This window comes from Nerophis ophidion, linkage group LG09, assembly GCF_033978795.1.
Source record: "Nerophis ophidion isolate RoL-2023_Sa linkage group LG09, RoL_Noph_v1.0, whole genome shotgun sequence".
Taxonomy (NCBI): domain Eukaryota; kingdom Metazoa; phylum Chordata; class Actinopteri; order Syngnathiformes; family Syngnathidae; genus Nerophis; species Nerophis ophidion.
Window position 1 is genome coordinate 13,762,495 of NC_084619.1, and position 23,850 is coordinate 13,786,344.

The 23,850-nt window shown below is 39.5% G+C and overlaps 1 protein-coding gene across 2 annotated transcripts in view; it reads left to right on the forward strand.

Annotated features, from left to right (window-relative positions):
• Nucleotides 1–4,392: 4,392 nt before the first annotated feature.
• Nucleotides 4,393–23,850, forward strand: part of phf3 (PHD finger protein 3) — a 29,210-nt gene continuing 9,752 nt past the window's right edge. The window contains exons 1-15 of one of the 2 annotated variants that reach the window (XM_061910379.1): nucleotides 4,393–4,701; nucleotides 9,282–9,538; nucleotides 10,275–10,388; nucleotides 14,716–15,931; nucleotides 16,127–16,397; nucleotides 17,486–17,528; nucleotides 19,330–19,450; nucleotides 19,538–19,694; nucleotides 19,799–19,915; nucleotides 20,017–20,139; nucleotides 20,944–21,091; nucleotides 21,196–21,379; nucleotides 21,454–21,601; nucleotides 21,927–22,016; nucleotides 22,115–22,310. In XM_061910379.1, coding sequence (XP_061766363.1) covers nucleotides 9,304–9,538; nucleotides 10,275–10,388; nucleotides 14,716–15,931; nucleotides 16,127–16,397; nucleotides 17,486–17,528; nucleotides 19,330–19,450; nucleotides 19,538–19,694; nucleotides 19,799–19,915; nucleotides 20,017–20,139; nucleotides 20,944–21,091; nucleotides 21,196–21,379; nucleotides 21,454–21,601; nucleotides 21,927–22,016; nucleotides 22,115–22,310 — 3,163 coding nt within the window. In that variant the 5' untranslated portion in view covers nucleotides 4,393–4,701; nucleotides 9,282–9,303. The remainder of the gene's footprint in view (nucleotides 4,702–9,281; nucleotides 9,539–10,274; nucleotides 10,389–14,715; nucleotides 15,932–16,126; nucleotides 16,398–17,485; nucleotides 17,529–19,329; nucleotides 19,451–19,537; nucleotides 19,695–19,798; nucleotides 19,916–20,016; nucleotides 20,140–20,943; nucleotides 21,092–21,195; nucleotides 21,380–21,453; nucleotides 21,602–21,926; nucleotides 22,017–22,114; nucleotides 22,311–23,850) is intronic. The other variant, XM_061910380.1, reaches the window with a different exon arrangement.

Below are 23,850 nucleotides of genomic sequence, written 5' to 3' on the forward strand. Positions count from 1 at the left end.
TTTTCCGTCTTAATTCTTTATTTATACGATGCAGAACTTGTTTGAGTGTTTTCAGTCGTCATCAAGCACTATGTATAAACATACCTGAAGGGGCCAAATCAGCTTGTGAGCTGCAGGAACATCAGCAAAGAAAAGCTAAATTCAGTAATATTAGAGATTTTAGAGAAAAACAAGTGAATAATTTAGGACATCCTGTCTTCAGATCCACAAGATTCAACTACAATAAAAAAATAAAGGAACACACAAAACAAAGTTACTGCCACAATCCAAAAGAGTCGGTTTGCCACCACTGTTGGATCTGCAGCGAACAATTATCAGCCTGTCAAAAAAGACCTACAAAACATTATATCAAGAATGAATTAATTTTGTTTTCTGCGGTGCGGGACACACATTTGTCTCGTGTGCACAGTTGGGAAGATTGGAATATGAGAAGATTAAAGGCCTACTGAAATGAGATTTTCTTATTTAAACGGGGATAGCAGGTCCATTCTGTGTGTCATACTTGATCATTTCGCGATATCGCCATATTTTTGCTGAAAGGATTTGGTAGAGAACATCCACGATAAAGTTCGCAACTTATGGTCGCTAATAAAAAAGCCTTGCCTTTACCGGCAGTAGCAGACGATGTGCGCGTGACGTCACCGGTGTGAGGGCTCCTCACATCCTCACATTGTTTATAATCATAGCCTCCAGCAGCAAGAGCTATTTGAACCGAGAAAACGACGATTCCCCGATCAATTTGAGCGAGGATGAAAGATTTGTGGATGAGAAAAGTTAGAGTGAAGGACTAAAAAAAAAAAAAAGAAAAGAAAAGGCGGCGGCGGCAGTGTGAGCGTTTCAGATGTAATTAGACACATTTACTAGGATAATTCTGGAAGATCCCTTATCTGCTTATTGTTTTAATAGTGTTTTAGTGAGATTGTGAAGTCATACCTGAAAGTCGGATGGCTGCGGTGAACGCCAGTGTCTCTCAGAGAAGCCAATGCAGGAGCCAAGATCACAGCTGCCTTTTTGAGCTGCAGGAGGAAGTCGCATAATCCGCTGAAGTCTCCGGTAAGAGCCGACTTAATATCACAATTTTCCCATCCAAAAACTTGCTGGTTGACGTAGAGAAACATGTTCGCTTGACCGCTCTGTGTTAAAGCTTCACAACAAACAAAGAAACACAGGCTGTGTCTCAGTTGCTAAAGGCAGCTGCAATCCACCGCTTTCCACCAACAGCATTCTTCTTTATTGTCTCCATTATTAATTGAAAAAATTGCAAAAGATTCAGCAACACAGATGTCCAATTTACTGTGTAATTATGCGATAAAAAGAGACGACTTTTAGCCGTAAGTGGTGCTGGGCTAATATGTCCCCTCCAACCTGAGACGTCACAAACACGCGTCATCATTCCGCGACGTTTTCAACAAGAAACTCCGCGGTAAATTTAAAATTGTAATCTAGTAAACTAAAATAGCCGTATTGGCATGTGTTGCAATGTTAATATTTCATCATTGATATATAAACTATCAGACTGCGTGGTTGGTAGTAGTGGGTTTCAGTAGGCCTTTAGCTTCTAACAAATAAATGGCATTTGCTTCGGCTGTTTGTGCAAAAAACACATTAGTAGGCACTGCCCCAAAAAGTTTAAAAGGACCACTCTGAACAAAAGTTTGACTGTGGAGGACTTGGACCAGGGTGAATTAGCCACTGGCAGACACAATTTCCTGAAGAGTTGTCCAGTCTAGGGAAAGAACCGCCCATTTAGGGCCTACTGAAACCCACTACCGACCACGCAGTCTGATAGTTTATATATCAATGATGAAGTATTAACATTGCAACACATGCCAATACGGCCGGTTTAGTTTACTAAATTGCAATTTTAAATTTCCCACGAGGTATCCTGTTGAAAACATCGCGGAATGATGACGCTTATGTTGACGCGTGCTTGTGACGTTATTGGTTGGAGCGAACATTTTAGCCCAGCACCACTTACGGCTAAAAGTCGTCTCTTTTCATCGCATAATTACACAGTATTTTGGACATCTGTGTTGCTGAATCTTTTGCAATTTGTTCAATTAATAATGGAGACGTCAAATAAGAATGCTGTTGGTGGAAAGCGGTGGATTGCAGCTGTCTTTAGCAAAACAAACACAGCCGGTGTTTCTTTGTTTATTGTGAAGCTTTAACACAGAGCAGTCAAGCGAACATGTTTCTCTACGTCAACCAGCAAGTTTTTCGATGGGAAAATTGTGATATTAAGTCAGCTCTTACCGGAGACTTCAGTGGATAATGTGACTTCCTCCTGCAGCTCAAAAAGGCAGTTGTGATCTTGGCTCCTCAGCTTCTCTCAGAGACACTGGCGTTCACCGCAGCCATCCGACTTTCAGGTATGACTTTACAATCTCACTAAAACACTATTAACACAATAAGCAGATAAGGGCTCTTCCAGAATTATCCTAGTAAATGTGTCTTACATCCGAAACGTCGCCTGGAGCCGACGCCTTTTCTTTTTTTTTATAGTACTTCACTCTAAATGTCCTCATCCAGAGTGGCCATGATTGTGGCCATGATTGTAAACAATGTGAGGATGTTCCCAAAGCCCAAATAAAGTCTGCGGGCTATAGAGCGTTTTCATTTCGGGCTCCAGTACTCTGGAATGCCCTCCAGTTCGAGATGCCACCTCAGTAGAAGCATTTAAGTCTCACCTTAAAACTCATTTGTATACTCTAGCCTTTAAATAGACTCCCTTTTTAGACCAGTTGATCTGCTGTTTCTTTTCTTTTTCTCCTATGTCCCACTCTCCCTTGTGTAAGGGGTCCGGTCCGATCCGGTGGACATGTACTGCTTGCCTGTGTATCGGCTGGGGACATCTCTGCGCTGCTGATCCGCCTCCGCTTGGGATGGTTTCCTGCTGGCTCCGCTGTGAGCGGGACTCTCGCTGCTGTGTTGGATCCGCTTTGGACTGGCCTCTCGCGACTGTGTTAGATCCAATATGGATTGAACTTTCACAGTATCATGTTAGACCCGCTCGACATCCATTGCTTTCGTCCTCTCTAAGGTTCTCATAGTCATCATTGTCACCGACGTCCCACTGGGTGTGAGTTTTCCTTGCCCTTATGTGGGCCTACCGAGGATGTGGTAGTGGTTTGTGCAGCCCTTTGAGACACTAGTGATTTAGGGCTATATAAGTAAACATTGATTGATTGATTGATTTAAACGGGGATAGCAGGTCCATTCTATGTGTCATACTTGATCCTTTCGCTATATTGCCATATTTTTGCTGAAAGGATTTAGTAGAGAACATCCACGATAAAGTTCTGCCTTTACCGGAAGTCGCAGATGATGACGTCACCCGTTGATGGCTCCTCACATATTCCCATTTATTTTATTGGGAGCCTCCAACAAAAAGTGCTATTCGGACCAAAAAAACGACAATTTCCCCTTTAATTTGAGCGAGGATGAAAGATTCGTGTTTGAGGATATTGATAGCGATGGACTATGAAAATAAAAATAAAAAGTTTAAAAAAAAACGTGATTGAATTGGGACGGATTCTGATGTTTTTAGACACATTTACTAGGATTATTCTGGGAAATCCCTTATTTTTCTATTGTGTTGCTAGTGTTTTAGTGAGTTTAATATTAAGTTTAAAATGAGCATACCGTATTTCCTTGAATTGCCGCAGGGCATATAGTATGCGCCTGCCTTGAATTACTGCTGGGTCAAACTCGCTTTGCAAAATAATTAGCGCATGCTTAGTATTACCGCCTGGTCAAACTCGTGATGTCACGAGTGACACTTCCCCTATTATCATTTTCAAAATGGAGGAGGCTGATTTCAATTTGAAATCGCATAAAGGGAAGAAGATTAACAGCTATTCAGTAGGATTTAAGGTCCAAACTTACATCACACTCACATTTTTACTGCATGCCTTTGGTAAGTGCCGGAGTGAGAAGAGGTTTTAAAATAATTAGCACATGCTTACTTTTACCGCATGCCTTTTGGTAAGCGCAGGAGTGAGAAGAGGTTTTAAATTAATTAGCGCCCTGGCGGCAATTCAAGGAAATAGGGTATATTAAATCTAATTTCAGTAGGCCTTGAAGCGGCGTAATTGATCTTGTCTCATTTCATGAACAATAAAGTTTTTTTAAAACATGGCTGCAACAACACTGCATGCTATACGTTAGTTTTCAGAATAAAATCAACATAAAAATGTAGATTACTTTGTATGGTCAGTTGCGTTTTCTCCACACGCAATTAGTTAAAAAAACAAACTGATATATATTGTGTTGAAACGCTTTACGTCAGTCAGTGGTATACCCTGAATAATAAATAATAAAGGAATACTATTTCAAGGCCAAACGTCACATACTCTTATTTTGATAACACGGTCCTGCTTCCGCTGCCCCTTCTCTCGCGCGTATATTACTGTTTACCATATATTTGAAAATGACATTTAATTGTGTTGTTTCACTCACTAATAACTACAATCTCTGAGGTGTTTTCGCCGAGCGTAAACACGACGTTTAAGTTACGTTAATAGCGTCTTTACGCACTCAGCTGCTAAACTACGTGCTGTAAACACAAACCACGTGACTGGCAGCTCTGGCCGTCAGCAGCTTTGCAGCAGCGGGACGAATGACGGCTTAGACGAGAGGAAGTTACTTCAGCCAGCCGCACTACTATGTAATCTTACACGCCACTGGACTCACACACAGGTAAGACTATTTTATTTACCACGCTCGCATGTGCCGAATACAACAATTAGCCCGACGCTGGCGTGTTCTTCCAAGCTTTCTGTTAACAATCCCAGGCCTGTGCTAGCACGAGCGAGCTAACAGAATTAGCCTTCATCGTTACTTGCTGTATACCACACCTTTCCCGCCGATTAAAAACAACGTTCTGTTCTTACGCAGAGCTCCTTTTAAACAACTGTATGGGGAAAACGTAGGAACGGAGACTTGAGTTCTAACCGAACTTGCATCCACAGGTCACCGTTAGCGAGCTAGCAGAACGGCATTAGCCATGTGTGCTAACTGGCAGGCGGCTCATTTGTAGTCTGCTTGGAAAACAAGTCCAGAGAAGCAATATTATCCACGTTTTAGCGTTCAAATGCAAGATCGAATAGTTACCCGGCCTTACGTGTATCTAATAACTACTTCTGAGAGCAATTACATGATTAGTGCATTTACATTTGGCCCGTTTTAACGTGTGTACACGCATGCTGAAACTTCATTGGACGCACAGATTATTTGAGCATCTGCGACTAACCCATCTATCCATTTTCTACCGCTAATTACCTAGCAACACTAAATTGGCCCTAGTGTGTGAATGTGAGTGTGAATGTTGTCTGTCTATCTGTGTTGGCCCTGCGATGAGGTGGCGACTTGTCCAGGGTGTACCCTGCCTTCCGCCTGATTGTAGCTGAGATAGGCGCCAGCGACCCCGAAAGGGAATACGCGGTAGAAAATGGATGGAAGGGTCGCGGGGGGCGCTGGCGCCTATCTCAGCTACATTCGGGCGGAAGGTGGTGTACACCCTGGACAAGTCGACATCTCATCGCAGGGCCAACACAGATAGACAGACAACATTCACACTCACATTCACACACTAGGGCCAATTTAGTGTTGCCAATCAACCTATCCCCAGTGGGAGGAAGCCGGAGTACCCGGATGTTAGAATATCATATGAAGACTGACTTACTGGGACGGCGCAGTGGAAGAGTGGCCGTGCGCAACCCCAGGGTCCCTGGTTCAATCCCCATCTAGTACCAACCTCATCACGTCCGTTGTGTCCTGAGCAAGACACTTCACCCTTGCTCCTGATGGGTGCTGGTTAGCGCCTTGCGTGGCAGCTCCCTCCATTAGTGTGTGAATGTGTGTGTGAATGGGTAAATGTGGAAGTAGTGTCAAAGCGCTTTGAGTACCTTGAAGGTAGAAAAGCGCTATTACAAGTACAACCCATTTATCATTTATTTATTTACTGTCTGAGATGGTGTTCTTTCTCTTTGATGGTTCAAATTAGGGCTGGGCGATAGTGGCTTTTATTAATATCTCGATATTTTCATGCCATATCGCAATATACGATATATATCTCGATATTTTGCCTTAGCCTTGAATGAACACCTGATGCATATAATCACAGCAGTATGATGATTCTATGTGTCTACATTAAAACATTCTTCTTCATACTGCATTAATATATGCTAATTTTAAACTTTCATGCAGAGAGGGAAATCGCAACTAACGTATTTCCTTGTATTGCCGCTGGGGCGCCAATTAATTTAAAACCTCTTCTTACTCCGGCGTTTACCAAAGGCATGCGGTAAAGTCAAGCATGAACTAATTATTTTAAAACCTCTTCTCGCTCCGGCATTTACCAAAGGCATGCGGTAAATTTAAGCATGCGCTTATAAATTTGAGTGTGATGTAAAGATACCATCATGAAAAGCACATTTAAAAAAAAAAAACTTATTGTGGTCTTACCTTTACTTATAAGTGAAGTCCATGCGCAGCTCCTTCTAATCAAAAGCATCGATAACTTGTTTTTAGAAGTCTTCCTTATCTTCCTTCAGTTTTAAAAGTCTCTGTCTTGATGATCTTCCTTTATTACCTCCCGCTTCGATTGAAAGTTCAGTTTAGAAAACTGTTTTATTTTAGATATGTAATCCTCCGTGTTAAAAGTGCAAGCAAGAGGAAAAAATAAACGATCGCTGCTCACTCTTGTTGCTTGTTGTCACTTCTTCTGCACCTGAGTAGTCGCAAGAAGGATCACTAGCATCCTCTACCACCAGGAAGTGGGAGTCATTTAATGACTCATATTTGACACACGCAGCTACGGTATATTAATAAAACATAGCTGCTTACTGTTCTTTTTAGCATATTTAACAGCTTGAACCTTAAATCCTACTGAATAGCTCTTAATCTTTTTCCCTTTATCCGATTTCAAATTATTGAAATCAGCCTCCTCCATTTTGAAAATGATGACAGGTGAAGTGTCGCTCGTGATGTGATGAGTTTGACCCTGCGGAAATTCTAGACATATGCTAATTATTTTGCGAAATGAGTTTGACCCAGCAGAAATTCTAGACATGCTAATAAAAATAATATTTTGCGAAACGAGTTTGACCCGGCAGTAATTCTAGACAGGCGCTTACTATATACCTGGCGGCAATTCAAGGAAATACAGTAAGTCAATTTAACAAAACTGTATTTATTAAATACTCATCATTCTCTCGCGAGTGACTTTTTAAATGAAAGAACAAATGAGTAGTGCTGCTACCTTTTGTAGCAACACTTCTGCTGCATACTTTGCATATTGCTGTTGTCTGCTGAATATCTTCCCGCTTGAAGCCAAACCACCGCCAGATGATGGACCTCCTGCTGTTTTTTTTGGGCATTAATTGTTCTCCCTCCATTTGTGATCAGTTTCGCACCTTCTTTCTCTTGCAATGTCACTCGCAACGCTCCGCTTACACGACCTGTCTCAGCTAACGTTAGCCATGCTGCTACCTCTCTACTCGGCGAGAGCGTATGACGCTAGACGCGCGACAGTATGTGATGTACGAAAGAAGGTGGGCTTGTTTTACGTCTCTGTGACAAGGAGAGACGAGAAGGAGTGAGAAACGCATGCCCGCTGCTAAAAGCAACTGCATGAGAACGTATACTCGAATATTACGATATAGTCATTTTCTATGTCGCACAGAGGCAAACCCGCGATGTATCGTTTGTATCGCTATATCGCCCAGCCCCTACTTTCAACATAATACAGTCATCACACAAGTTAATCATCAGAGTATATGCTTTGAATTATTTACATTATTTACAATCCGGGCAGTGGGATGTGTATGTATGTGTGTGTGTGTGGTTTGGTTGATATTAGCACTTCAGTCATAACCAATTGCATCATCTGAGAAATGGACATTGAAACAGTGTTGGTCTGACTTTGTAGGATATGTACAGCAAGTATTGGAAATAGTGAGATCAGAAAGCATAAGAACAAGTATATACATTTGATTATTTACATTTGATTATTTACTTTCCGGGGAGGTGGGATTTGAAGGGGGGGTGTTAGTCTAGGGTTGTAGTTGCCTGGAGGTGTTTTTTTAGTGCGGTTTTGAAGGAGGGTAGAGATGCACTTTCTTTTACACCTGTTCGGAGTGCATTGTTGTGGTTATGGCGGTCATTTACGTTATGGAAGTAGTTTGACATGTACTTCGGTATCAGGGAGGTGTAGCGAATTTTATAGACTAGGCTCAATGCAAGTTGTTTTTCATTGTCCTCCACCCTGAGCCAGCCCACTTTGGAGAAGTGGGTAGGAGTGAGGTGTAATCTGGGGTGGAGGTCTAGAAGTACCTGACTAGCCGGTTCTGGGATGTTTGGAGTATAGATTTGAGGGTTTTGGAGGTGCTGGGGTACCAGGAGGTGACAGCCCAGCAGTATTTATAACTTTGTATTAGGGATGCACCGAAATGAAAATTTTTGGCCGAAGCCGAATAAAATTTAAACGCTTGGCCGAAGGCCGAATACCGAATAATGAATGCAGTTTTTCACAATTTTTTTAATATTGCATAAATAGCCTAGAATAAATATTTAGACATGTTTTTCAAATAAAGTATTTTTTTATTGAATATTGACTTTTTTTTAATATTCCAGTAGCCTTTGCTTTTCAAAAAAAGCACAAAGTTTTTCATTTATATTAGGCCTTCAAACAAAACATGCATTCCAAAAAAAAAGTGCATTAAAGTGGATAAACCCACAACAAATGAATTATTGTCCTTTTGGCAAAAGTCTGCTTAGCCACAGTAGATATGCTAATAATGTAAACAGAAGGCTCAAGTAAATCTCAATTAAGTGTGTGCTTGTAACCTCTTACACTTATACAGGTAGCCTACACAACAGGCTAATAATGTAAACAGAGGCCCCACTAAATCTCAATAAGTGTGTGCTTGTAACCTCATACACTTATACAGGTACACAACATATCCCAGCGTCACCGCGTCATTGCACGTTGGTTGATTGCGTCACCACGTCAAAAAATGGCGTCACACGCCACTATTCGGCCTTGTTTTTAACTCATTCCACCGAAGGCCGAATGTGGCTTTTTTTTGCCATATTCAGCCGAATATATTCAGTTACCGATTAATCGGTGCATCCCTACTTTGTATTGTTTTTTTTGCAATAAGCACAATGTAGTTTTGCAAAATATTGTTTGATCACCATCGGTGATCAATTTGTAGCTGGCTTGATGCATTCAGATGTTTGGTAAACAAGTCATCTTTCTACCTTTTGTTTTGCAGGAAGGCAGCAGCAGCAGCATTCATGGATATTGTGGACGCTTTTAACCTTTTAATACCCAGTGACCAGTTGGATGACACCCTAATCGTAGGGCAAAATCTGGAATGTGAAGCCAGTAATGAGTTTGGGCCAGGACTCTGCCTTGAAGATTCGCTGAAGAACATGTTGAGTGACAAAGACCCCATGTTTGGATGCGCAAGCTCTCAATTCAACTTACTGGATAGTGAGGACCCAACTTTTCAAATTCCAGGCGCAGCAGGTATGTGAAACATCAGGACCACCAAGGGAAGGGATGTAATATTCCATAACAAAAATACAGTGACTTCAGTAGGGTTCCTCACCTTATTTATCCAAGTACTGGGACTAGATGTGTTGTATCCAAGAATGCGCAGACAGCAACGAAGTGCTCACACGACTTTGTTTACATTAACTGATGCGATCAAATCACACAATTTCACGAAACGCCTCACTTTTGTGACTTTCACATTTTATAATACTTCTTCAATATTTGACTTTAATTGGAATAATAATGTGTGCTACAACTTTATTTGGCCACATGGTGACCTTTTTTTGCAGCCGTATTCGATAAACAAAACTACAGCGATACCTACGCGTGGGATGCTTTGTTTGGGCACTCGTGTCTGCAGAATATGTGGGCAAACAAACTAGTTTGTTAGGTGCAATGTTTGGCCATATAATAACTCAGACCATGTACGAAAACATGTTTTTGACAATTATTTTGTCAAAACCCGAATCCTACAAAAAACGAAAAAACTGTGTAAAATAGAGCTGATCGTTTATTTTTATACTTGTATAGCATATGTTACCACTGTTGCAAAAGCACATTTATGTGCACAGCACCTGCAATTGTTAACCAATAAGGCGTTTGCCTTAATCAAATATTTTGCTGTGATTCTATTGAGGAATGAAGAGTGGTGCAGCTGCTTTTGTTCCTATTGATCTTTTCCTTGTTGTCAAATCTTCCTATGTGGCAGATTTAGTTAGTGGTTCTACATCTGACCTTGGTGGGGAACTGACAGTGACAGAGACCAATCCAGTCAGGCGAGCTGTAGGCAGACCCAGAAGACGTCCATGTAATGTTGAACTAGGTAAGCCTGATGCTCTCTTCATGCCATATATTAGAAATAATGACAATGGTTGATTTATGAAGTATAATGCGTATAAAATAATCTTAAGTGAAATAAGAAGTTTTCGGCTCACATTTTCATCATCATAAAACCTTTATCATTTCTACAGGTGGTGTTTTAAACATAATTTAAAATTTTTTACTCTGGTGCAAGTACAAAGAGATGAAAGATGCAGATAACCCCCGTATAATCAAACAAAAATAAAGTAAAACTACTTACCATGTGAATATGCCTGACAGACACAGGAAAAAAGGAGATTTTGTGCTGAAGAGTACTGTGACCTCTTGGTATTCCATAGTATTCAAGTTGGCTTTTGCTTAGTATGAATCATTTCAGTATGTAGGGTGTCTAATTTATACATATTATAATTGCATTTATTTTCATTTAGGGCTGCAACAATTATGCAATTAATTGGATTAAAAAAAGCTTGATTTATATTTTTTATTCTGTTGTTTTGATTGATTGTGTTTAAAATTCAGGCTGCAATAAAAATGTAAAAGAAGGTATGAAGTTGAATAGATGGTAAAAATGGATATAGAAAGTTTATTAGGTAAATGAAAGATCAAATAAGGAATTTAGGTGTTGAGTAAAGTTAAAAGTCGATCAAGGAAGGTAAATAGAAGGTAAAGGTACATAGAAGCTAAATGAAGTGAAACAAAATGTAAATAAAAGGTAAAACAAGGTCAAATACGGTGAAACAAAGTAAATAAAAGGTAATGAAGGTTGTAGCAAGTAGAAAAAAAAATGTTTATTTAAACAATTTGTTTTATCTGATTAATCGAGCACACTACTCGATTACTAAAATAATCAATAGCTGCAGCCCTATTTTAATGTGCTAGGCATGATTACAATTTGCCAATGTTGCATTTTTGGATATACAGTGCATCCAGAAAGTATTCACAGCGCTTCAATTTTTTCAGATTTTGTTATGTTACAGCATTATTCCAAAATGTATTAAGTGCGTTTTTGTCTGCAGAATTCTGCACACAATACTCCATAGTGACAATTGGAAAACATTCTTTTTTTTTTTTGAATTTTGAAAAAAGAAAAAAATGAAAACATAGAAATCACATATTCAGTTGAGGATAATAGTTGTTAGTCCCACCATAAAAACACATTTTTTATTAAGTATTATTAAGTATTTCCCATGTGCTGTTCAAGAGAGCAGTGCATTTTTAATACAGCTTTTCCAAGCATCCTGCTTTTAATTTGGATGCTTACAATATTTTATTTATAGACCAAAACAAAGTTATTTCACAAAAATGACCATAGTCAAAATTATTAGCCCCCTTAAAAACTCAAAGCAGTTTGAGAGACAAAGTGTAGGAAGCCAGGTGCTCTGGTTAATCAAACTTATTTGAAGTCACCATTGAACACTGACAATGTAAAAGGGACCTGTAGAGCAGTGCAGAAGATTCAGTTCACACTAGTTTATGCAGGACTCTGAAAGCTTTGTGGCAAAAACTAAATAAATCAGTTTAAACTTAAGGACAATAAAAATTGATGCACACAAAACAGAAGACGGAGACACCAAGTTATCACAGCGTTTACAAGTGTCAAGAACTGGAGTGAGACGTATGATCCAGAAATTAAAAGACAGCCGCATAATACAAAACAAGCCCGGGAGATATAAGAAATTAAAGATTTCAAAGACCATAAAGAAAGCTACTGAATGACTTTGCCAAATCTGGAATTGTAGTCTCAAAGAAGACAATAACTTGAGCAATGCACAGGAATGGATTACGAGGCTGCAAAACAAGAAAAACTCTACTTCTGCAATAAAGACACCTTCGAGCCAGACAACCTAGAGAAAGACTATGCATACTGAAAGCGTGTCCTTTGGTCAGATGAAACAAAACTAGAGCTCTCGGCCATGGCGACACTGCATATGTTTAGATAAAGAGGAGAGAGGCATACAACCCAGAACACGGTCCCCACAGTGAAACATGGTGGTGGGAGTATTATTCTGTGGGGATGCTTTAGTGTATTTGGAACTGGGAATCTTTCCAAGTGGAAGAAATCCTGAAGAAGGATATTTGAAGATCTTGCAGGAAGACCTCATGCAGTCAGCAGTAACATTAGGTATGGGTTGCCGCTTTGTCTTCTAACATGATAACGACACAAAACATACGTCACTCCGAGTGAAGAACTACCTCCAGAAGGCCCAAGTGAATGTTATTGAAAGGTCTGCACAAAGCACCGACTTGAATCCCACTGAGAATCTTTGAAGAGAATTGTAGACCAAAGTCCATGGCAGCAGACTGTCAAATCTTGCGTAGCTTGAGAGGTTTGCCCTAAAATAATAGGCTGGGATTGCTCAGGAAGTGTGTGTGAGACTTGTGGAAAACTGTAGGAAACCATCGCTGGCTGTTAACCAGTAAAAGGGACACACAATTGCCTATTACCATCAGGGAGTTAATCATTTAGACTGCGCAAAAATATGTAGGATGCATCCAAAATTAAAGTAGAATGCTTGGAAAAGCGTTGTTAAAATGCATTGCTCTGTTTAACAGTAAACATTTAATAAAAAAGGAAATTTTTATGGGAGAGCTAATATTTCTGTCCTCAACTGAGCATAAGTATTCACAGCTTTTGGCATAAGCGCTCTTCCTACAGCTTAAATTGGAGTCCACCTGCTGCAAATTTGGTTGATTGGACATAATTTGGAAATGCACACATCAATCTAGATATAAAGTCCCCCATTTAACACAGTTAGAGTAGGGTACATACAAATATCTGCTGCCTTGAAGGTCCCAGTAAGTACAAATGGTCTTCATTATCCGTAAATAGAAGAAGTTTGGAACCAACAGGACTCTTCCTAGAGCTGGCCGGCTGTCTAAACTGAGCGGTCAGGGGTCCTGGTCAGGGAGGTGACCAAGTGAACTTTCCAGAATGACATCCACTTCTGCAGCAATCCACCAATCAAGCCTGTCTCGTGCAGTAACTAGATGGAAGCCCTTCCTGAGTAAAGTTTTGCCAAAATGCACCTGAAAGACTGTCAGATGATAAAAAATCTAATTCTCTGGTCTGATGAGACAAAGATTGAACTGTGTGGCGTAAATGTCGGGCATCATGTTATGACAAAACCAGGCACCGCTCATCCATCACCAGACCAATACCATACCTATAGTGAAGCATGGTGATGGCAGCATCATTTTGTGGGGATGTTTTTCAGCGGCAGGAATTAGTAAACTAGTCAGCATAGAGGAAAATATGAATGCAGCAACGTATAGACATCCTGGATGAAAACCTGCTCCAAAGCACTTTTGAACTCCGACTGGGGCAGCGGTTAATTTTTCAGACTGTAAGCACACAGCCAAGATATCAAAGAAATTACTTCAGGACAACTCTGTGAAATGTGTTTTATTGGCCCAGCCTGAGCCCAGACTTGAATTCGATTGAACATATCTGGCGAGATCGATAAATGGCTGTGCACCTACGCTTCCCATCCAATTTGATGAAGCTTGAGAGGTGCTGCAAAGAGGAATGGGTGAAACTGCCCAAAGATAGGTGTGCCAAGTTTGTAGCATCGTATTCAAAAAGACTTGAGGCTTTAATCGCTGCTAAAGGTACATCAACAAAGTATTGAACAAAGGCTGTGAACACTTGTACATGTGATTCCTCCCGCCTCCAAATACATGCACCTTCGGGATAGGTTGGTTAGCAACACAAAATTGACCCTAGTGTGTGAATTTCAGTTTGAATGTTGTCTGTCTGTGTTGGGTCTGCGTTGAGGTGGCGATTTACCAGGGTGTACCCCGCCCTCCGCCCGAATTCAGCTGAGGTGGGCTCCAGAAACCCCCGCCACCCCAAAAGGGTCAAGCGGTAGAACTTGGATGGATGGTTTTCTTAGATTTTCATGATTGAAACATTTGCATAAAGCTGTAAAACTTTTTCACAATGTCATAGGGTTTATTTATTGTGTGCAGAATTTTGAGGACAAAAATGCATTTATTTAATTTTGGAATAAGGCTGAAACTTGACAAAATGTAAAAAAAAAAGTGAAGTGCTGTGAATACTTTCCGGATGCACTGTAAGGTTATCATCACACTTCTTTGCCATCACTGATGCACTTCTATGGTAGCATTTGGAAAAAAATTAAAGAAAAGCTAAAAAAAAACAAAAACATTCTTGTTGGATCACCTGTAGATGCTCAATGAGATGAGGTTTATGATTGATGGCCTGAACTTCAGGATTTGTTTAATTTTAGAGGTGCACTGTTTTTCATATACAATGATTTGACCTGTGGGGCACGTCAAATGTTTTAACATATGTGTTTTTTGTCCAGATACAGAATCCGCGCCCACGGGACACGTGGAGAATACACTTTTAAATAGGCAACAGAAGTCTTTTCTGATCGGGGAAGGAGTTAAGGGCGTGCAACTGAAGGAGGAACTAACTCTGGGTGGGCGCATCAATATCAACCATCTTGAAGGCGGATTATGGTTAAAACCTTCTGTTGTGCTCAAACGACTGACCGTCACCATTGGAGGATTCAAAATTGAACTACTCCCTGGACCGTCTTATCTCCATGACGCCGACGCTAACTTCGACAGTAGTTTTTCCTACGGCGGCGACATTGGGTTTACTATGTTGTCCGAAGAGGCCGTTAGTGTGTCTAATTCTGAGATAGCTCCCCACTTGGATGTTGCCAAAAAGAAGCGTGTAGATGATACTCCCCTTGAACTAGGTCCCTATGTGAACCCAAATGATGTCCAGGCAGCTAATGGGATGGAAAGTAAAAGTTCTATTCCACAGGAATCTGGAGTTGACAATCAGAATGTGATAGGAAAACAAAAGCCTGTCAAAGATGGTGTTAAATCGCCACCTGACAATGAAGCGGCTAGTAACACAGTGGATGTTAAAGAAAGGAAAGGAATTACAGCCAAAAACCTACTCCAATCTAAGCAACCACTTAATTCCAATAAGAATAAAGGATTGATTCCATGTGAACAAAGTAGCATGGCTAAGGGAGCTGACATTTCCCAAAGTGTACCATCCAGAGTTGTCCAAAGAGATGACCTTCCTAAATCAAAATGTATTAAATTGAAGAGAAGTAGTGAATCTTTAAAAAGGCCAGGTGAAATCACCCCAAGTGATCATGCTTCTAAACTCCAAAAGATGCACACAGGAGAACACAAAGTCAAGCCCATTTCTCCAGTGAAAAAGACGCCATCTAGTGGCTACCATGCAGTTGAGCAGCACAGTCCAACCAAACCCTCCCATGCTCAAAACTCCTCACATGCCGCCCGTCCAGGCCATTCTCTCAAAACGCCAGAAGAAACCGTACAGGAGAAGCCTAAAACAAAGAAGCTGGAAAAGATCCTTCAAAGGCAAAAAAGTAAAACGTCAAGAAGCATCTCGGTGGACGAACCACAGTTGTTTGTTCCAGATAACGCTCCGGCTGTGAAGAGGGAAAGTATCGAGGAGCAGCCTGCCAACAGTGAGTCTGTGTGGGATGGAAACAACTGCTGCGGTTTGTGCAAGAAACACCACAACAATATGTAAGTCATGAGTGCCAAACTTTTACTGTTGCCATTACATTGAAAAAATGTGTACTTAAGTCTTATAAATCCAATTAATGATGTAATCTTGTGTGCAGCAATAACAATAATTTGCAGTCAATTCAGACCCAACTAGTTTGGTGCCTAAACGGGTTTCAAAGGAAACTTAAACAATAAAAATGTTTGGTCTTCCAGGTTCATGGTTGGCTGCGGCCGCTGTGACGACTGGTTCCACGGCGATTGTGTTGGTCTCGACCTGCCTAAAGTACGTGAGATGGAGGAGGAAGACGAGATGTACGTGTGCTTGAAGTGCTGCGAGGAGGAGAGCAAAAAAGTGGAGCCTGACCGCCCGACAGGACCCATGCCCGAAATAAGAACTGCCGCACCGGATCATAAGCAGGCTGCCAATCCAAAGCCAGGATCCTCCCAGGCACTGACATCAGGGAGTGTAAGATCAGTAAAAAAGGTAGGTCATGTCATGTTTATTTTTGTATATACTTAAGCTGTTGTCCAAAATGTATTTTTTCATTATAAAGGATTATAAACGTTTCGCTATGTGCTTATTTTTCTCCAGCTAAGTGATGCTCTGATAATAATCATAGCCAGTATTTCCACTACACAAGGGTTTGTTATATTTTTGCTTGTACTTTGTACACTGATGGCTTGCACAAGGGTGTATGCTAAGGTCGTTGTACTCACTATTTTGTAGCTTCTCACTAAAGTTAGACTCACTGCACTCTCCAACCACATTGTTCGCTATGCAAAACACTTACTGGTACTACCTGTACTATCTAATGAGATCAATACAAGAGCTGTATCTAAATTCTGCCATTACAAGATGATAACATTGATTTTTGATTCACACTATCAGAGGGGCATTTAAAATGTTTATTATTTTGTTTTTGATTAGACTGATATGTTGTAATATAATAAATTTAGTTTTTAAGACTTGTATTTTGTCCTAAGCATGATGCTATTCTACAACATTTCACATTTTTGTTTAAACTACAATTGCCTCAGTAACCCCCAGTCAAGCGCAATATGTGGCCAACCAAACAACAGATTGTACAACTGCAAATACCCAGATCCTCTATTTACTAAAACTGTGTTGTAAAGATTTAACCTGGAGTCAACCAAAAACACATGGACTATAAATTACATGGTTTGATGGTTTGTCCAAAATTCTGCCAATAAACATAAAAATGGTAATTGAATTGTAAACTCATAAATCATTTAAAGTGGTCTTATTATGTAAAACGTGTCTTACTTGTTGGCAACTGCCTTTGTGCATTTAGGATTGCCAGTAAAACTAAATCTTTGCAATGAAGTGTTTTAAATGTAGGGGAAAAAGTCATACTATGTATGACCCCTTGAAGTTTGATAGTGTCAATCAAAAACTGAGCAAGGTTATTGTTTCAAAGGCAGAATTGTAACTAAAAATGTATATCAACGTGTTTCATTCTTTTAAATATGTTCTCATTTTGAGGAATGTTTAGTAAGTATTGTACTGTATTCAAATAATCCTTAAGTTATTTTCCACCTCATCTGCAATAGGAACCAGATAGAAGATCGTCTTCAGAACCTTCTCATAAAACAGGTATTTGATGTGGCTTTGTGTGTACACCGTTATGATATTACCGATCAACCAATATGTTTTTTTAGGGTTAATATTAGATTATTAGTAGACAAGGAGGCCGATAACCAATATTTGGAGCCGGTATTCATTTGTAGTGAGAGTGATTTAAACATTAATATTATACATCAGTAAACAGATGGCTAAGGCTGTACGTTGTTTTTCTAACATTATTTTCTAAGAAACGTTGGACCAATAGCGACGTAATATTTGATGCGCCGTTAATTTTGTGGTTTATTCAGCACCAAACATTTGGAGAAGTGTGTCCAATATTGCAGGTCAGACGGACATCAACATTTGTATTTCAAAATTTACACAATCTCCTGGGAAAATTGGTAAAACATATTGGATATCGCTACATCACAATAACTTGCCATCTACGTAATTGCATACAATTTTATGGCAGTTTATCGATTTATTACATTCTTAAGTTTCCTTGTAAGGAAACCTGAAATATTGGAAACATTTAAATAAAAATATTCTCACCTCCCTTTTATGTACCTTATAGTTGAGGCATTTTTTAAGATGGCTGACATACTGGGCAATTTTATTCTTGAATTTTACAGAAAGTATGAGAATGTGTGAGCTCCTGCCTGCTTTACTTAACTTTTATCATAACGTTTTCATTTTGTGAAATAATTAACATTAAGTTTGTATTTTTGGCTGAGATATATTTTGTGGTCTTCATGTTCATCCATCTTTGTCACATTATTTGATTGATACACATAACTTGATACTCTGGGCGCTCTTTTATTGAGCAGCGAGTGGAGGTGTGTCCAGGGACTCGATCTCTGCAGTTGCGGAAAAAAAAAAAACATAACCGAGAAGATGCCAAAAAGAAATATAAAACATAATTTCCCACCAAATTGGAAGTTTTGACAGGTAAGCAGAAGAGGCGTACTGTAGAAGACCAGCATTGCAAGGGGAAGAGAGAAAGGGGATGTTAAGGTGAGGGCAAGGCAAACGAACTAGTGCTTGTCCAGTGGTTAGTAACGGGGTGAATCTTTGGGTGCCTAATGATTCGATCCGATTCAAGTTGCTGGGGTGACTATTAGATTCAGAATCAATTCTTCATTCGACACAATTCTCAAGTCAAACTGATTCCGCAATGTATTATTTGTATTAATAATTAGAGTGAAACTTTTTCAAAACCGTTTTAGGGTCAAAAAGCTCCTCCTGGTTGCATAGAGATGGCCTAAAAAGTATTGAATTTGTATTTATTAAAAAAAATGTCTTTGTTAAATCAATATTTGCAAATTATGAATCAATTTAGAAAGGGGATGAATAAGAATCGCGATTCATTTATAAAAGAAATGTTTCGTGCACCCTTAGTTATTACTGTCTACTTCACAAATTTTGATACACTAAATACTGGTATTATATGCGTTATCTAGTGTATTTGCTGATGTAGTTGTATACCAACAGAAAAGGCTGATACCTATATAGGTCAAAATGCCAAATATTGGTGCCAATAATTGGTCGATCTAATGAATATATAGATGGAAATAAATAGCCTGTTTAGGAAGGAAATTGTTGGTGCTATAATTATCGCAGTATTTTGAGGTTATTTTTAAACTTGATAGAAAATAGAGTGCTACACAATTTATCTAGAAGTAGTTGGTTTGGTCTCGCTCATGCACACATTAAGTGATGTGTTATTACATGCTGGAGACAACTTTACATTTTACTGAATTTGAATTTGAAAAAACTCTTTGTTGTAGCTGTATTCATACTAACCTTCTTATTCTTGGTTCTATCCTCACAGGATTTTCCCTCAAACTTGAGGCAAAAGGTAAATCTGCATCTTCCTCTTCAAAACGGCGTGCATCTGTGGAGGAGATCAGGCGCAGCGTGCGTGATTCACTGAAAGAAATCCTTATACAGAGGTAGAAAACTTCAATAAAGTACATCTTCATTGCAAAGCATTGAAACGCTGAGTACATTTGCTGAATGTGTAACGCTCTGCATTTCAGGTTGAAGGACTCTGACTTGAATATCCCTGTGGAAAAAGCGTTAGAAGTTGCCAAGAAGACAGAGAGAGAACTCTTTCATATGTATAAAGACACAGAAAACAAATACAAGAACAAGTATCGAAGCTTGATGTTTAACCTTAAAGATACTAAAAATAACGTAAGCGCTGTTTGATCTTTCTCTAAATGAGAACAGACATGATGTGCATGTAAAGTCTTGTTGCATTTCACTTCACATCTTAAAGGTTTTATCCTACTATTCAGGTTCTCTTTAAGAAGGTTCTCAAGGGAGAAATCTCTCCTGCTAATCTAATCCGAATGAGTCCCGAAGAACTGGCTTCCAAGGAATTGGCTGCTTGGAGGCAAAGAGAGAACCGGCATGTGAGTAATTGTCAAAACCTACCAGAACACATCACACATTCTGCCTTTGATTCAATCAGATCGTCTGTTTGGTAAAAATAATAATGTTGTATTTTTTCCAGACAATTGAAATGATTGAAAAAGAGCAAAGAGAAGTGGAGAGACGCCCAATCACAAAGATCACGCATAAAGGGGAGATCGAGATTGAGAGTGAAGAACCAGTGAAAGCACCTGAGCCCGTGAAGGTACAAGACATACTATGCCTTTCATTTGTTGCACTCACACGTAGGCCTAGACCGGTAAATCAATTAATCAAATGGTAACATAAAAGAAAATAGTTAACTTTGCCATTTATAAATTGCCATGTCAGATTTTTCTTCTTTTTTTTTCTAGTCCGTCTCTTCCGACCAAAAGGGTTCACAAGGGGTGCACGTTTACTTAACAGAATTTAATTAACGGAGTGAATTCTCATGTCATCAATCTATGATTTTTGTCTCAGTGGGTGGAGGCAGGACCGCTAATTTACACAGATGCACGAACAACGAGTCTTGCAAGTGAGAAGCACCACAAAGTAACAATAATTAGGAGGAAAAAAGATGATTGTAAAGCCAACTGTCCATGTTTGGAAATATTCCAGCTTTAAACTAAATAAGCAACATGAGCAGACAAAGAGCAAGTATGCTCAATTTGTAGGAAAGTTATAGCAAAATAAATGACCGGATCGAGTTTTTCCACTAGGGAAAAAATACACTTCAAAATGTGAAATATTTATTAAAGTGTTATTTTTTTGATTTTCATGTTTTTGTAATTATTTTTTATAATTGATTAGTTTCTGACCTCCCAACCACAATGGTAAAAATTCAAATATATATATATATATATATATATATATATATAAAATAACATTAAGGTTTTTTGGTCTAAAATGATGCTGAGTATAGTTAATCAGTAATAATTTTGTGGGACAGTATATCATCGAGCAAAACTTATCAGGCCAAGCCTTACTTGCATGTAAAGGTGTAGTACAACACTACTTCATGTGTTTGCAGGAGGTTGAGTCTCCAGTCAAAGTGGCAGAAGCCCCTGTGGAACCTTCGAGTGCTCCTGAGAAGGTCGTAGAGAGCACGGAGGAAGAGAAAGACACCACCAAGCAACATAAGGCTCATTTATTTGACCTCAACTGCAAGATCTGTACAGGTAAACTGCAACTTGAGCCTGGGTCATGATGATATCAGACATCATGAGCCTCAATCACTGGTTTGTTGTGTTGCTCTTTTTACCCATTCTTCTTACCCATTAAGGTCGTATGGCACCCCCTGTGAAAGAGGCGCCCACCAAAGTGGTTAAAGTTGCTACTACGGTGGCAAAGAGGCAGTCTGCCAAAGGAGATGAGGCGTGCACAGTGCCCCCTGCTGTTGAAGACGACTTGCACCTCTCTGTCCTAGAAGAGAGCTTTCAGAAGGTTAAGACCAGCTATGAGCGAAGGTGACCAGCCATTTTTAATATTGGGTTCTCTTTGTGTTGGAGTAGTCGCTAATGTACTGCTCTCTCCATCTAAGGTCTGATCCTACATCTGGTGGAGATGATAACACCTCGTTTCTCTCCACTCTGACAACCCTGTGGCGAGGTTTCATTACTATGCACTCTGTGGCCAAACTAGTCACAAAAGCTTTCCCTGTATCTGGCAATTTGGACAACTTGACTCAGGTATGCCACCCCTGCAAAGAACCCCTTCCAGACAGAACACTTAGTGTATCATGTAGCGAATAGGATCAATGACCCCTGACATGTATAACCTGCCCTCTAAAGACAAACTTAACAGATGTGATTTGTGATGAAAAATACTTTGAAGCTTTACGTCTGAAAAACCTGATTTGTTAGCACACTACAGGTATGCTTAAAGGAACCAACAATGAACACTCGATAGAAACTGTTGTAAATTGTCATCAGTTTAATGGGCAATTAAACCTGACTACTTGTAAAGTCTAATCACATGCAAATGCTTAGAGTAATGCTGTATCTTCTTCTAAAGGATTTTCCAGACAGCATCCAGGTTGGTGGGAGGATAAGTCCCCAAACTGTGTGGGACTACTTGGAGAAAATCCGTGCAACTGGAACTAAAGTGAGATGTTTATCATGGATTACGCATCACCGACAAATAAGAAATATTGTCTTCTTTTGCTGCAACGTGCTGTTTAATTTCATTTGGTGATTTTACAGGAAGTGTGTCTGATTCGCTTCTCCCCTGTAACCGAGGAAGACGAGATCTCCTACACTCTCCTTTATGCCTACTTCAGCAGCAGAAGGCGTTTCGGGGTGGTGTCAAACAACCGCAAACAAGTGAAGGACATGTATATCATTCCTCTGGGTGCTACTGAAAAAGTGCCACATCAGCTTGTGCCCTTCGATGGACCTGGTGAGCCAAATTGTTTGTGCTTCTCTCTCTGTGAACACCTTACAGCTAAAAAAAACATTTTTTTCCCCTGCAAACAAAGTACTGTGCAAAAGTCTTAGGCCACCACTAGGGATATAAAGATAAATGGCATTAATGATGAACCAAAGTAAAACTCCCGAGAGCTAGTATTACCATTGTGAATTAAAATTATCGTAAAACTTTGATTTGAGAAACTCAGTGATGGGTGTTAATACTAATTTACTGGAGATGACAGCTTGCTTTAATGCTAACATGAATACAAAAGACAATAATGTCATTACCTATTAATAAACAACATAACGTCCGAGCAACTAAGCTATTCATTTGTGCACATTGAACATACAGATTGTACTCTCTTAGTATTGAATAATGGATCAATACTCAGAGGAATATGACACAGAAGTGTCTACAATAGGAAGTGAACGCGTGTAATGAAATTAACTGGACGTGCAACCTTAACTTGGCCTTTATCATTAAAGAAGCTCTCCAAACTTTTAAAAAATTAATACGGAAGAAGATAAATGTATTTAAACACTCAAATAATAAACAATTCACTGAAAAAAAGAATAAACGCAACACTTGTTTTTGCTCCCAATTTTCAAGAGTTTAACTCAAAGATCTAAAACATTTACTTTACACACAAAATACCTATATTCTCTAAATATTGTTTACAAATCGGTCTAGATATGTGATAGTAACCACTTATTTTTTGCCAAGCTATTCCTTCCAAACTCACAGGTGTAGCATTTCAAGATGCTAATTAAATAGCAAGACTATTGGACAAGTGTGCCTTAGGCTGATCACAATAAAAGGCCACTCTAAAATATGCAATTTTGCCCTTTTTTTGGGGGGGGTCAGAAAAGCAGTCAGTATCTGGAGTGACCTCCTTTTTGCCTCACACTGTGCAACACATCTCCTTCGCATACGCTTAAATCTTCCTGCAAAAAGCAGATACCAGCAAAAAAATCTAACTATGCAATCGAATAGAACCCTATACTTCATCAAAAAAGGTTTGTCGAGTGACATCAAGGATGATACGTCAGTCGCTTTTCCAGACATATCAAACTATTGTGCTCCAGGCGCCATTCTACACGACAAAACAGATGGAGGTTTGGAAAAGCATAGAGGTCTACAACTTCTTTGTGTGTGGCTGGGTCAAGGAAATTGTTATCAAGACTCTCTCGGATAAATATGCAGTTTTTGCTTGAGTAAAGTTGCATTTCATGATTTAATTTTTTGTCTTCTGCCATGTTTGTTGCTTTTGTACACGCGTTTTACGGTTGAGGGTTTTCCCCGCCTTTATCAAAATATAACTATAGATGTCAACATTGAGTATGTGCTGAAATTTTAATTAATGATTGTTGCCTTTGGCAAAAGCTTAACTCTTTAAGATTTTGCTCACATTTGCTTTCTTTTATATAGACACGCCGAGTTGGGGTTTTTCGAAACACTCTTTGCAAACGTGTTTAAGAAATACAAATAATATAAAAATGATACTTAAATGGGAAATAATAAATGTTAA